Genomic DNA, 14,450 nt, shown 5'->3' with positions numbered 1-14,450 from the left:
GAATTAAACTAGCTAGCTTGATCAATGGAAATTTAACTACTGGATCAAGTGAATTGCAGGTAATAGCAGAAAAGTAAATGCGCGGATTAAAAGCGAAGATAACCTTGATTAAACTAAAAGCTGAGTACAACGTGAAATTTAAACTAAGCTAACACTTTGGAATCTAAGAAAGCGGTAAAAACTGAGAAAAATCTCAGCGGGAAACTTAAGATAACGCTAACAGAAATGAGTATTCTGCAGCGCTCCCTTTCGGTCGCCCTTTAAACTATGCTATCTAACTAAGCTAGAGAACTGAACTAAACTAAGCTAGAGAGCTGAACTAAACTAAATAACTAAGCTAAGCTAAACTAGACGGAAAGTAAAGTCTCAGATGCCTTCTTGTGGTGGCACACTCTCTATTTATAAGCTCGATTCGGCCGCCAACTGGATAACGATCTTGACAGGGAATATTCACTCATTCTGAGAGTGAGCGACTCATTGATTGCTACGTGTTGTTCTTCTAGAATGACGACGCTTTTTGGTAACAGATTCCTGACTCAGCTCCGTCCTTGCGTGTCATATTCCAGCACGTGTCCCCTTCTAGAACGTCGTCCTTGATAACAGAATGGTGCGCTATATCCAGCTCATTTCCTCACGTGTTCTTCTTCTAGAAGCCAGCGGTCCCCTCCTAACTGCTTGATCGCTCCCCCTTGATCAACTCCCCCGATTCTTGGCCTTTTTTTCGCCTTTTGTACTTGCTTGATTAGTTCGGCCTTGCTGCCTTGGTTAAGTGGTATTTCTGCACATTTAACACTTGTTCTGCGCGATAAACCGATCAAGTAGCATGTATTTCACCCTTAAACCGATGTATGAAATGAGCCTTATCACCTATCAACAACTTCCAGCAGTGAGTTATCAGCAGCCACCAGCTACAGTTATCCACCACAGTCAGAAGGGCAACCCCATTGGCAGAACTGTAGCCAAGATGGGAAGAACAATTGAAATAATAATAGAGGGCAAATGAACTAACCTAGTTGGCAAAACCGGAATCAAAACAATCAAATGGTTTCCTATGTTCCACCACATCAGAGAGGATACCAGGACAACAACCAGAACACTCAGTCGCAACAACATGGCAATCAAGGGCCACATGGGAACTTCCACCAAGGACATGGGTCTTCGTCAAATCAACCGTTCCGAGTGAATTCAAGCCAGCCAAATTCTAAAGTACCGAGGCACATTGATGATGTAGTGGGGGATTTGCTGAATTCTCAGCAACACATTCAAGGAAACATGCAAGCCAATAATGATTTGGTGCATAAGATACAGGATGCCCAGCAAGAACAGAAAGCGGCTATGCATATGCTGACTAAACAACTATCCCAGATGGCCACGACGTTGAATGAAATACGTGGACATGATGGTCGGATTCCTGCTACTGTCAAGATGCCAGACAAAGCTAACATTAGCAAAATCACTCCGAGGTCGGGTAAAGACTATGACGAACCCTTGGGCAGAACAGAGGAGGAAGATGGAAAAGATAACAGTGAGGACACCCTCTTAAAGGAGGCAATAGAACCATCTCCTCAGTTTGTCGAACCACAACCTCTTGATCCAGAACCAGAAGAGTTGATTGAGGAAGTTAAGAAGCATGAGGGGGATGACCCCGTATGAAGGAACGAGCAATGCAGTCAAGCGCCTGAAACCTTACCCATACAGGGGAGAGCCCAAAAGGCAGAAGGAGGACCCGACATATTTCATGGAGATTTTTGGCAAGCTTGAGATCAACCTGCTGGTTCTACAAGCATTGAAACTACCTCCGTTCAGCAGGTTTATCAAGGACTTCATAGCTGGAAAAGATAAGGCCGATGGGAAGATTGTGATTGGAGAAAGTGTGTCTGCTGTAATCCAGAAGAAGAGACTTCATTCCAAGAGAACTGACCCTGGGATATTTACTATACCCATCATTATTGGTGATGTTAAGATTCAGCATGCTATGTGTGATTTGGGGGCCTCTATTAATGTGTTGCCTTTCTCAGTTTACAAGAGATTGACTAGAGTCAGCCTAGTAGATATAAAGGTGGTTATCCAGCTCGCGGATAGATCATGCATTAGTCTTGGAGGAGTACTGGAAAATGTGATCGTGAGGGTACATGATTTCCTATACCCTGCTGATTTTCACGTGATCCGTATGAATGAGTCTGAAGCTGGTGAATCCAGTGGAGTATTGTTGGGGAGGCCATTCCTGCGAACGGCCAAAACTATAATTGATGTGAGTGACAGTAGAATTTGCTTAGATTATCATGTGGGGAAATTCACTTTCAATATTGACGAAGCAATGAAAAAACCATTGGATACTGAAAATCTACATTCTTTGGATGTGATATACCCATTAGTCCAAGAATTTCAAGAGACTAAACTTCTACAGGAGCAGCTTGCAGCTGCTGAAATGAATGACTCAATTGAAGAAGAGGTTTCCGGATGGTGTGAAACACTTTTGACTCAGAACATGACCGATGAAGAGATTAATGATGCAATCATAGGATTCTGCCAGAAGCCGACTTCTACTAGATCAACTGGTTCTGCTCAACTGAGCAGTCTGGAAAAGGTGTCCGATTTTGAGGAATTAGCAGCAAAGGATATGGAGAAAAATCCATTACCCCAGGAGGCGGTCACACCTAAGAAAGAGTTGAAGACGTTACCCCCGGGATTAAAGTATGTCTACCTCGGAGATGAAGAAACCTTTCCAATAATCATCAACAGCCACTTAACTGAGAAGCAAGAGGAAGAGTTATTGGAAGTATTGAGGAGAAACCAGAAGGCCATCGGATGGACCTTGTCGGACTTGGTCGGCATCAGTCCTGACCTCTGTATGCATCACATACACCTTGAAGATGGTGCGAAGGCTCACAGAGAGCAACAAAGGAAGCTGAACCCCAACATGAGAGAAGAGGTTCTAAAAGAAGTGCTGAAGCTACTAGCGTTGGGGATTATTTACTCCATTTCTAATAGCAAATGGGTCAGTCCTATACATATGGTACCAAAGAAGTCTGGAATTCAGGTGGTTAAAAATGATAAGAACGAGCTGGTGCCCACAAGATTGGTTACAGGGTGGAGGATGTGTATTGATTATCAGAAATTGAATGATGCTACGAGGAAAGATCATTTTCCACTACCTTCATTGATAAGATGCTCGAGAGATTAGCCGGTAAGCAGTATTTTTGCTTTTTAGATGGCTACAACGGGTATTTTCAGATTTATGTGGACCCCGAAGATCAGAAAAAGAAAACTTTCACATGCCCATTTGGGACATATGCGTATAGGAGGATGTCATTTGGCCTCGGTAATGCACCAGGGACATTTCAAATGTTCATGATGAGTATTTTCTCCGACTTGCTCGAAGACTGCATTGAGATCTTCATGGACGATTTCACAGTCTATTGGAATTCTTTTGAGTCGTGCCTTGGTAATCTGGATCGAGTGTTAAATTTCGAGAAGTGCCATTTCATGGTCCCTGAATGAATTGTTCTGGGTCATATCGTGTCAAAGAAGGGGATACAAGTTGATAAGGCGAAGGTGGAGGTGATAAACAAATTGTCGTTCCCTACCAATCAGAAAGAGATACGGGCATTTCTGGGACATGCTGGGTTTTATAGGAGGTTCATCAGGGACTTTGCAAAAATCGCTCAGCCATTAACCTACCTTCCAAAAAATGATGTAGAATTTGTTTTAGATGAACCATGTCAGAAGGCGTTCCAAGTCTTGAAGGATCGACTTGTCTCAGCCCCAATCATCAGCAGCTCCTGTCTGGAATCATCCTTTTGAGGTGAAGTGCAACGCCAACAACTTTGCAGTGGGAGCAGCCCTTGGACAGAAAATAAATGGGAAAAGTTATGTCATCTTCTATGCTTCTAAAACTCTCAACCAAGCTCAGAAGAATTATGATACTATGGAGAAAGAGATGCTGGCTATAGTGTACTCTTTTGAAAATTTTCGCCCTTATTTACTTGGGTCCAAGGTTATTGTTTATACTGACCATGCAGCAATCAAATACCTTTTGGTGAAAAAAGAGTCCAAACCCAAACTGATCCCTTGGGAGTTGCTACTGCAAGAATTCTATTAGGAGGCAAAGGATAAAGCTGGGACAGAGAAGAGAGTGGCTGACCACTTGAACAGAATAAATCAATGAGAGGATAAATAAGATGTCCACGATGCTTTTCCGGAAAGCATCTGTATTTTTCCCAGGGGTCAAATGTCTTGATCAGTTGGAAGAATATGCTCGACGCAACTGATCTAGTAGCCTTTTTGAATGGAGTAAGCAGAAGTCAAGCTGAACCGTGGTTCGCTGATCTGGCGAATTATTTGGTGACTGGAGAACTGCGTTCTACACCAGTGGTGACTAGAGCTCAAAGGTTAAAGATTAAGAGTGAAGCCAAGTACTACTTCTGGGATGACCCTTACCTATGGAAAATGAGAGTTGATCAAGTCATCAGAAGGTGCATCCCTGAGTCGGATCAAGAAGATATATTGGTTCATTGTCACTCTCTCGCCTGCGGTGGTTAGTTTGGTCCGAAAAAGACAGCCAGGAAAGTCCTGGATAGTGGTTTCTATTGGCCGGATCTACACAAGGATGCCTATGAATTCTGCAAGAGGTGTAGTCGATGTCAGTTGACAGAAGGGATTTCTGCCAAAGATGAGATGCCGCAAGTACCCATCGTGGTTTGTGAGATATTTGATGTATGTGGAATGGATTTTATGGGCCCTTTTCATTCATCCTATGGGAATTCTTACATTTTAGTCGTAGTTGACTATGTATCTAAGTGGGTGGAGGCTCATCATCCTGTGGGTATTGAGCACAAGGCGTATTGGCCAGTCAAGGAAGTGAACATGCAACCTGAAGGGTGTGCTAAAGAAAGGAAGCTCTAACTGCAAGAGTTGGAAGAACTCAGACTGGAGTCCTATGATGCATCCATGTGGTTTAAGAAGAAAACCAAGCTGTGGCATGACAAGAATCTGAGGATGAAAGAGCTGCAAGTGGGACATAAAGTTCTATTGTTCCAGTCAAGACTTAAGCTGATGCCGGGAAAGATGAAATCTAAGTGTAAGGGACCATATACCATCGTCGCCGGGTGAAGCCATTTAGGGACAACTCGGAAGCGTCTACAGTGGAAGAAATTCCACTGTGCACAACCGATGTTCTCGCCTAAGTTGTTCAGCTTGCAAACGTTCTAGGTGATCCACTTGATCAGTTGGCCGAAGCATGTCGAATCATAAATGGATCAAGTGAATCTCTAGAATATTTACAAGACTTGTACATAGTTTTGAATAGTGTCTTCTTTAGTTTCTAAAATGAAAATCCAAACAAAGTAAAAGTTTAAAAAATGGAAAAAATATTTTCGGGGATTCAGATCAGGTGGATCAAGCTGCACCCTTTGAAAAGTTTAAAATCTTACTTGATCGAACTGGTCTGAATTCCCAAGTTTTAGATAAAATTTTCAATTTTCGCTAAGTGTTAAAAAGGAGGGAATGACCGGCACATGTAGGGAAAAAATGGGGAAAATGGAGATTTTTGGAAGGAAACCGAAAGGTCGCGAATAGAATAGGCTTATTTGAAACCTCCATACTCTACTCCCCCAACTACACCAAAAATTTCTCACCACGATTTTATCTGCAGATTTCGGTGAAAGCAAACCCTAGCTCTCGAATCCACCACAATCCACCAAGAAAAATGAAAGGAAAGTCGCAGAACGATTCAAGAAATACTGAAAGCTCCACTTTTTTTTATTCTCTGTTCTTCATTCTCTTAATTTATCGTTGTGGCTTGCTCAAGTTAAATTATCAAACTGATCCAGCTGGTCTATGCGTGCCTTCTACCTGCAAAATGCCGGTGAGTGGATCCACTGGAAACTCAGGCTGATCAACTCGACTTAGATTTGACTTGAGTGAGATGAACCAAAATCTAAAAATTTTGTTTTCAAAACTTTAACCCACTTAACCCATAATACTATTAACTAATATATGGAAGTAAAGATCGATCCCACAGAGATGATGTGTTTGACATTTGTTGTTGGACATGGAATGGGAATGGCTGTGGCCAGGCTTTCTAGGGGGTAGGTTAAGTTAAACTACTTGACTTGAGCAACTAAACTAATTAAACTGATCAACTTACTAGACGAAACTAAAACTACTTGATCAACTCAACTAACTTTCCATAAATGGACAAACAACATAAACAGGGGACTATCAGTCCCCTGCAAAGTGTACAATAAGGTAATTTTTTTTAACAACTTCATCTTCTTCACCGAATCAACATGAAAAACGGAGCAGAAAGAAAACAGATCTAAAAAGTTATGAAAGACGAAACATCGTAACAACTTGTAAACTTAAATCTACTCCTAAAATATAAACTACATCTACGTAAACTAGAAACTAAACCATGATCATGCAGAAATAAAACATAAACTACTCGATCAAAACATCCTATTCATGATTTCCTTCACAATGAGACATAAACTTGAACAGAAAACTCAGATCTAACTAAAGCAGAACACGAAACAAAACATTTTGAGCCAAGACATGCGACATCAAACGAAAATCAAAACAGATCAGAAAATTCATGCATGGAAATAGAACATTTCAACTGAACCGAAATCATAACTTCAAATCTACTGAATCAAAACATCTAAGAGTCGACAACATTGAAAGTAAATTGAAAACAAATAAACGAAAGTAGGAAATTGTTTCATCGCATCTTCTCGAAGCGAAATAACAGAACCGAAAGATAAAAGTGCGGAAAACCAACACCAAACTACCACTAAACTTAACTAAACTAAAACAGGAACAAGTGTGTGCGCGATGGAAATCAGGAATATGAAGTATTGAGAGCTCTCAATTCCAGCTCTAGAAGAGAGCTGAAAACTAATGAGCGTCACCGTTGGAAGCTACCTCCTTCCTCCTTCTCTATGTCTGTTTATAGGAAGGCATGAGGTCTTGATCCCTAGGGCAGTTGTTCTTTGAAAAGTCTGCTTTACCCTTGAGGATCTTTCTTGTGCGACACATCAGTCTTCTCATTGGGTGCTCCTGCTGCATGTCATTTGACTAAACTTGATCCATTTACGCAACAAATTTGACTCCTTCTCCTGATCCATTCGTCCGCCCAGTTGATCAACTCATTTTCTGAATATGGCGGATTTTCACACATACCTGGCTCAAAACTGGACGTTAGTTACAGAATTTGATGTAGTTTTACGACATAACACATGCAAACGAGCCTTATCAAACTGCTCACACTTAACCCATACTTGTCCTCAAGTATGAAAGAAAAGAAAAAGAAAAGAGGCAAGTTTCAACGCATGGTTCTTATTTAAAACAACTTAAAAATAACACAAATATGTAAAAGACCTAGAAAGGAAAAACACATAAGTAAACTAAACATATTGAGAAATAAAGATAAAAGACAAAAAGGATAGGAATGGTTTTATGTTGTTTGGCAATCGTCCCCACAAGCTTAAGGTCAATCCAATCGTCTATAGTCTCAGATTCCTTTTCCTCCCATCTTCTACCTGTTTGTCAAGATAGCTTCTATCTTCTCAACTGTTGGATTCACCCGGTCACTCAATCATCACCAGAATTATTAGGATCATTCTCTCACTCATTTTGCCATACCGTTGATGCTAGAGTTCTATTGACAGGAGCTAACTCCTTGAGGTCTTTATTTAGGTTGTAATGGGGGCAAGGGTTGTAGTGTATAAAGGTGAGAGTCCTATTTAAGTCTATTCCCTTGTTCACATGATATGAAGGCTTAGGGTTTCCAAAGAAGGGATGATCATATTTAAGGCTTAAAAGGTGTAACTAGGGGGTGCCTTTACAATGAGGCAGGTTCATCTGGTTTGAAAGAATTAGGCTCAACTGGTTGATCTTATTGCCTTTAGTCCTTGCTAGCCTATGTCATTTCCCTCTAAGCATCAATGTCAGCCTCTCTATTTTTTTATTTCAGTAGAAAGTGTTATACTCTGACTTTTAACTCACATTTTAGAGGGCTTCACAGAGGGATTATATTAAAGCTACTTCTATCTTTCTAACATCTTCCAAGCTGATTTTGGTTCATTAAAGAAGGGAAACTCACAAATCAACATGTATCCTCTCTTCATTCACTCTTACTAAGGGAATCTTGTCTTTATTTTCTTAAACAAGTTCTTGTCTGAAAACACATAAAGCAAAATACTAACAGAAGATTCCTAGCTAAACAAAACACATAACCTTGACATTAAATACACCAACTGTTTCCCCCCTCCCACTTCATTACAGCTTGTCCTCAAGTGACTTGAAGTGGAAAAACAGAGTGGTTGGTGTCAAAAGGAGAGAAACAAACTTCTCATACTTAGACCAAGCAATGGGCTAAGTGGGAGAAGATAAAAACATGTCAAATTTGAAACATGAACAATTATCACAGAAAAAAATAGAGAAACTTCTCACACTTAGACCAAGAAGTGGGCTAAGAAGTGTAAGAAGAACAGACAGACAACCAGATTACACATACATATCTTTAACAAAAACTTCTCATACTTAGACCATGCAATTGGCTAAGTGTGGGAAGGACACATACATACATAACCATAATGGCAAGTAAAACAGGTAAACTTCTCATACTTAGACCAGACACTGGGCTAAGTAGGAGAAGAATACATATACACAGGCAGGAACATGCGAACATTTTAGCACGACCATAAGCAGAAATTATCTCATGAGGCATAGGCCACCATTGATCATACAGAAACTTCTCACACTTAGACCAAACAGTGGTCTAAGTGGGAGAGAACACAAAATTCTTTAACCGGCATATATACACAGGCAGAAATTAGCATGCTCAAGCTGAAAAAGGTAAAAATGAACCAAAAACTAAAGTTTACTAGGATCTGCTAGGATCTGCATAGGGTGGTTGGCTGGTGGTGGTGGTTGGCTACCTTTTCCTCGAAGTTCCTGCAAGGTTGGTATCTGGGACATTCTGTTGAGGTGCATTCCGTCCTGCTGCTGAGACTGCCGGCGAGGGTTGGTTGGATGATTGAGTCTCCCTATTCATCCAAGAGATTAATCTATCCACCAGGTTGACCGTCATGGTCATTTGCTCCCTATGAGCCTTCAGCATAGCATTTTGCTCCGCATTCTCTAGTATCAGTAAGTTCACTGTGTCCTCCATTTGACTCCTCCAGTCATCAGACGCAGCTACCCCCTCATTATCTGTTTCTGTCAGGTCGTGAATCTCTCTAATGGGATTCTCTTGGGTTCCATGTTGGTCGCTTATATAGGAATTTGGAGTGGCTCCCCAGCTCCTTGCTTTTCTTTTGACTTTTTCTCCTTCCTCTCTTCAGCTTCGCGCATCTCCCTAATTACTTTAGACGCAATTTCTTCGAAAGTTCGATCTGTTCTCTTCCTCCCCTGGCTTTCCTCCGCCTCTTCTTCGTCGTCTGTGCTGAATCTGAGAGAGGACGACGATGTAGGGCTCATCTGGGTGCCCAATGGGGTTACAACTTCGGTTGAACTCTCGTTAGAGTTTATCTCGCCCTCATTGACTCCTTCACGATTGAGCGCCATCGCCTCCTCCATGATCCTAGAGTAATAATTGCCGTTAGACGTCTCCGATTGCGATGTAGGAAGAGCTATGCCCTCTGGCCTATGAGTTCAGGGATCAACCGAACTCGACGTCCGGCGGAAGGTATCTGTGGTGGACCGGAGGTAGAGGGGTTGTCCATTTTTGGCTGAAAAGGTGCTTTGCAGAAGGTGAGAGCGAGGGGATTAGGGTTCGGGGTTTATTCTTTTCTTTGAGAATAGGCGGTCTAACTTTGGCTGAGATATGAAAAGATGGGGGGTGAAGTACGTTTAGATATCTACGGAGCAAGGTGAAACGATCTTCGTGACGTCAAAGCCCGCTCGCCTTCCTACGCCAAAATTCAAAAATCGAGGATTTATATTATTCCTTTTATTTTTTCCTTTTTTAGCTTTTCCCGGTTAAAAGGCAAAAGTTGCACAGTAACTTTCTTTTTCACTTAATTGCTAAAACTGTGCTTAAAAATAAGGTAAAATTGAAAGGTTTTGTGAAACTCTGGTAGAAAATCTTCAAGATTGAGTTTCATTTAAATCCCAACCTGCTACGTACAAAAATTTTAAAAATATTTTTGTTGTTTTCTAAAAATTAGATTTTTGAGCATTTTTCTTAGAATAAAATAAGGGATAAAATAAAAACATTTATTCCAGGTCGTAGGTAATTCTCAGAGTCCTCTTGATCAGGTTCACATGTATGTGAATTGAGTTGAGCAAGTGAACACCCGAGAATTGCTTCGCGACCATTTATTCATTTGATCAAGCTGAGTGTGCATAGTGGGATTTCTCCAACTACACATACTGCTGACTTATTTCTTTCTTTTCTTTTCAGATGGATTGACAAAGAGAAAGTTATAAAGCAGGATACTCCCTGAAACTTTGTAATCCTCAGGATGTGGTGGATCGGTTGAGCTGCAAGTGGGCACTTGCTCTTCTGAATCTGACTTGCTTCGACTTCCACCAAAACTTGACAAGTAGTACATTATGCCCAATTGATAATTTCTGCACCATGGTGCCTTTGGTTTGGCAGTTTCCTTTCCTCCTCATAGTCATCCTTCTTCGGGTTCCCGTTGCTACATTTGCAAATGACTGGATCAAGTGGTTTTGATTTCTTTTTCAACTTGATCAGCTTAGAAGTCGGGAAACCATTATGGGAATAATCTTCGATTGGAGATCCAGGATTAACTCTTCTCTTTTCTATCCACTGATTTTTCTGAGGGTACATCACCACCATGGTACCCCGCTTTTTCTTGAGATTCTTGTGCGTCCCCTGAACCTTCTTATTCTCCTTGGGACCCAGTCCAGGGTTAGGAGGTTTTTCCATCCTAACCGGTTCTGGCCACGGTTGTAGCTGCACCCAGCAGGTAAACCCTACAGCCTTTCTTTTAGTTCCCCCCTTCTTCAGCTCTGGTTCACTTCTCCATAGCAATACCCTTCAGACTTGTCAATCACTAGAGGTGGTGTCTTTGCTGGTGTATTCTCTCCTTCCACCGCAGTTGTAGAGTCTCACACCTTCTCACCAAGCACATGCACTGTTTTTAACTGGAGATAGAATAGTGTATTGTCGACTTCCACACTACACTGGATGACCCCATCTTCTTTCTCTCGAGGTTCATCTTTTGGTTCCTCTGGAATGTCCTGTGACGCTTTGTCCTCAGGAGGTGTGGTGATCGACTCTTTTTTAGCTTGGGACTCATTTTCTGCTAATTCTATCTCAACATCTCCTACCCCCCCTTGTTTCTCCGGTAATCCTTCTGACTTTTCCCCCGCTTCTGGTGGTTCTTTTTCCTCGGCTTCACTCACAACTTCTTCCTTTCTCCTCTTGTTCTCATTCACCTCAGACCTTGCTCTGTCCTCTTGTATCCCCTTCATCAGCTCAGTTAGTAGAGTGACCTGCTTTATCATTTCATCTACGTTGGATTTCTGCTCATCATAAGTGCACTGCATTTCCATTACCAATTCATCATTTGACCTCGTGCAGCTCCTCATGCTCTGCTGTGAAGCGTACCACCCCTCGCTCATTTCCCTTGCAGGTTCTGCACATTGATTCTCATTCAAGGATGGTTCAAAACTCTGTCGAGGTGGAGGTGGATATCGATGTTGATCAGGACAAGTTTGGTCTTGTTAGTGATGAGCATCTTGAGTTTGCCAGTCCTCATTTGACCATGTCGAAAAGTGATTCCCTGTCTCGGGAGGGTAGGTCTGATGAGGATGACTTGGGAATGAAGTGTAATGACTAGAGTAGTGATAAAGCTCATTTCATGCATTGGTTTTGGGTTAAAATTCTGGCTTTTTGAAATCTAATGTATGTTTCTAAGTTCAGGTGAGTAAGAAATCTGCCGGACCCAGGAGTTTGTGTTGATTGACCTGGCAGATGCAAAAGAGTTGATTTTGAAGTAGAAAACCATGTGGTCATCGCTCGGACCTAGGGGAATCAAGAAGATGGCGACAAAAGCAGAATGGATCAAGAACAGGCTTTAAAAGATCCTACTCAGGGGTACAAGCATCAATTCACAGAGAGGATGCCCTAGGGATCAGAGCCTCACCTATATAATGACCTCAACATTGAAAAATGGGGGGATCTTTTCTCTTCGTCCATCATCCATCTCTCATTCATTTACACACATTCACTTCAAAAATACACTTTAGTTTACTACGCACTTGGATATGGGGTGACTTCCGGCTACCATGGTGGTTCTAGTTCATTTTGCTGTTGTGTAACACCGTCCTACGTGGGCGAAGAAACAATATTTCATTTCCTGCTTTAGATTACTTCTCGTTCTTAAGTATTTGCGGGTTTTGAGCTTGATAGTTGTTCTTTGTGACTTGGATCTAAAAGATTTGAACTTAGTTGTTAATATTATGGAAGTTTCTGTTGGTTTTTGCTGGATCTTGCTGAGTTGATGTTTGTTTGTTGTTTTTGTACCTTGTTTTTGTTGTTTGTTGGATGTTTGGAGTTGGGATCTGTTGGATTAATGTTGGAGGTTGGAGATCTGATTGTGGAGACGTTGGAATTTTGTGAATCGTAGTGGATCTGGAGTTTGCTGTTTAAATTCTGCATGATTATGGTTGTTTACTGTTCGTTCTTATATCCACTAGGTCCAGTAGTTTAGATCTGTTGACTTTAGCCTCTAATTCCTTGTTTAATTTCAGATCTGGAACTTGCTCTGCTTTCATGACGTTTATTACTCTGTTTTATTTTGTTTTCCCGTTGGATTCCTGAAGAAGATGAAGTTTGTTAGTATTTAGAATCAAAGCTGCAATCTATCTATTCTCTCTGCCTTGTCCTTCTACTTTTTTGCATCTTTTCAGCACCTGGCTACTTAAGGAAATTTGGTCCCCACTTTCTGTGCTAGTTTGTTTGGCCACGTTAGGAAAGTCAGTTTAGTCTCCAGTTTGTTTGATTTTGTTTCTCAAGTTAATTTTACATTCTGAGTCATGCATGTGTCGTACGTGTTCGATTCTTGGACCCAGTAGATAGAGTAGTTAGCTTTCATTTCCTAAGTCCAGTTTTTTAAAATTATTGACCAACTTATTACGTGGCAGGAGCCAACCCCTCCCAAAACCCTCCAAATGCATGCTAACTCATCCGTCCTCGTGGGATCGATCCTTTGCTTCTCTATACTAGCCAATGGTGTAGTGGATTGAGGTTTTGAAGTGGAAAAGTGTGTGTCCAACGAATAAATTTTGAAGGTTCCACGAACTCCTAGACCCTGTGATCTAGCGAATCCTCTAGACCTAGGGGTTTGTGATATATCAATAACACATCACATCTATGACACTTCAAATGGCGCCGTTGCCGGGGATGGATGGCGTTGTTAATGTTTGTGTTTAGAGGTTTTGGTGTATATATTTTTGATTTGTTTGTTTTTCAATTTCTTTTCAGTTTATGAGCATAGGCTCAAGGTTTGGACACTGGAATAACTCATCCGGTTGGAGAGACGCCCAAACTAGTTAGCAGGTCAAGAAAGCAGTATCCCCTGTCACCACCAGGTCAGGGTTAACAATAGGAGATCCAGTCCAGTTGAGTTCGGAAAGTGACAAAGACCCAACCTTACCAATCAAAGAAGAAGTAGAGTAATCTTCAGACTTAGGAAGAAAAGAAGGTGTTATCATGGCGGCTGAACCAGATAACGACCCCAAGATTGACTCACTCAATGCCCATCTGAATGGCGAACCATCCCAAGCCATTGTTTACCCCAGCCCAGCAGGCGATTGATATAAAAACAAACGTGTTGGTTGTGATGCCGCATTTCTACGGGTGAAAGATTGAGTGCCCATATGAATTTCTCCATGAGTTCTGCAAACTTTGCAGTATTCAGAAGAGGCCCCCTAATTCGACCGAAGAGGATTACAGGTTGCGCGCACTCCCATTTGCGCTGAAGGGTGAGGACAACACATGGTTATTAAGGTTACCGGCCAATTCTAACAGCACGTGGGCAGACTTCAGACTGTTTTTCTTGGACTACTTCTTTCCCTCAAACAAGACGAATGCCATCAAGAAGGAAATTTTAGCCTGCAGAAAGGATTATGATGAGTCCTTGAGCCAGTAATGGTCACGTTTCAATGGATTCCTCGATTCTTGTCCCAACAACCGAATGTGCGAAGCAGAGGTCTACAACATTTTCTACGAAGGGGCGAATCCAGAGTCCAAGGATTTACTAAACTCTTCGAGCGTGGGAATTTCACAAAGAAACGTGTGAGCGAGGCTAGAAAAATTTTGGGAAGATTGATTTATGCAAAAAGGAGTATGAATCCCCTCGTACTATCCTTAGAAGGGGAAATGTGGATGCAGTGAATGTACAAAATGAGGATAGGATGGATAAGCTGGAGAAGACGATTCTGACCGCCTTAGGAAAAAATAATCCGCTGGA

At 41.6% G+C, this 14,450-nt stretch overlaps 1 protein-coding gene across 1 annotated transcript; it reads left to right on the top strand.

The window, feature by feature from the left end:
* Window positions 1-1,738: 1,738 nt before the first annotated feature.
* Window positions 1,739-4,905, top strand: LOC121796906 (uncharacterized protein K02A2.6-like). Its single transcript, XM_042195673.1, has 5 exons — window positions 1,739-3,101; window positions 3,212-3,414; window positions 3,532-3,638; window positions 3,748-3,997; window positions 4,543-4,905. Exons 1-5 carry the CDS (start codon window positions 1,739-1,741, stop codon window positions 4,903-4,905), a joined length of 2,286 nt encoding a protein of 761 aa, XP_042051607.1.
* The last annotated feature ends 9,545 nt before the right edge of the window (window positions 4,906-14,450 follow it).

This window comes from Salvia splendens, chromosome 3 (genome assembly GCF_004379255.2).
Source record: "Salvia splendens isolate huo1 chromosome 3, SspV2, whole genome shotgun sequence".
NCBI classification, from domain to species: domain Eukaryota; kingdom Viridiplantae; phylum Streptophyta; class Magnoliopsida; order Lamiales; family Lamiaceae; genus Salvia; species Salvia splendens.
The sequence above is the reverse complement of the archived record's forward strand: the minus strand, read 5'-3'. Positions and strand labels throughout refer to the sequence as shown.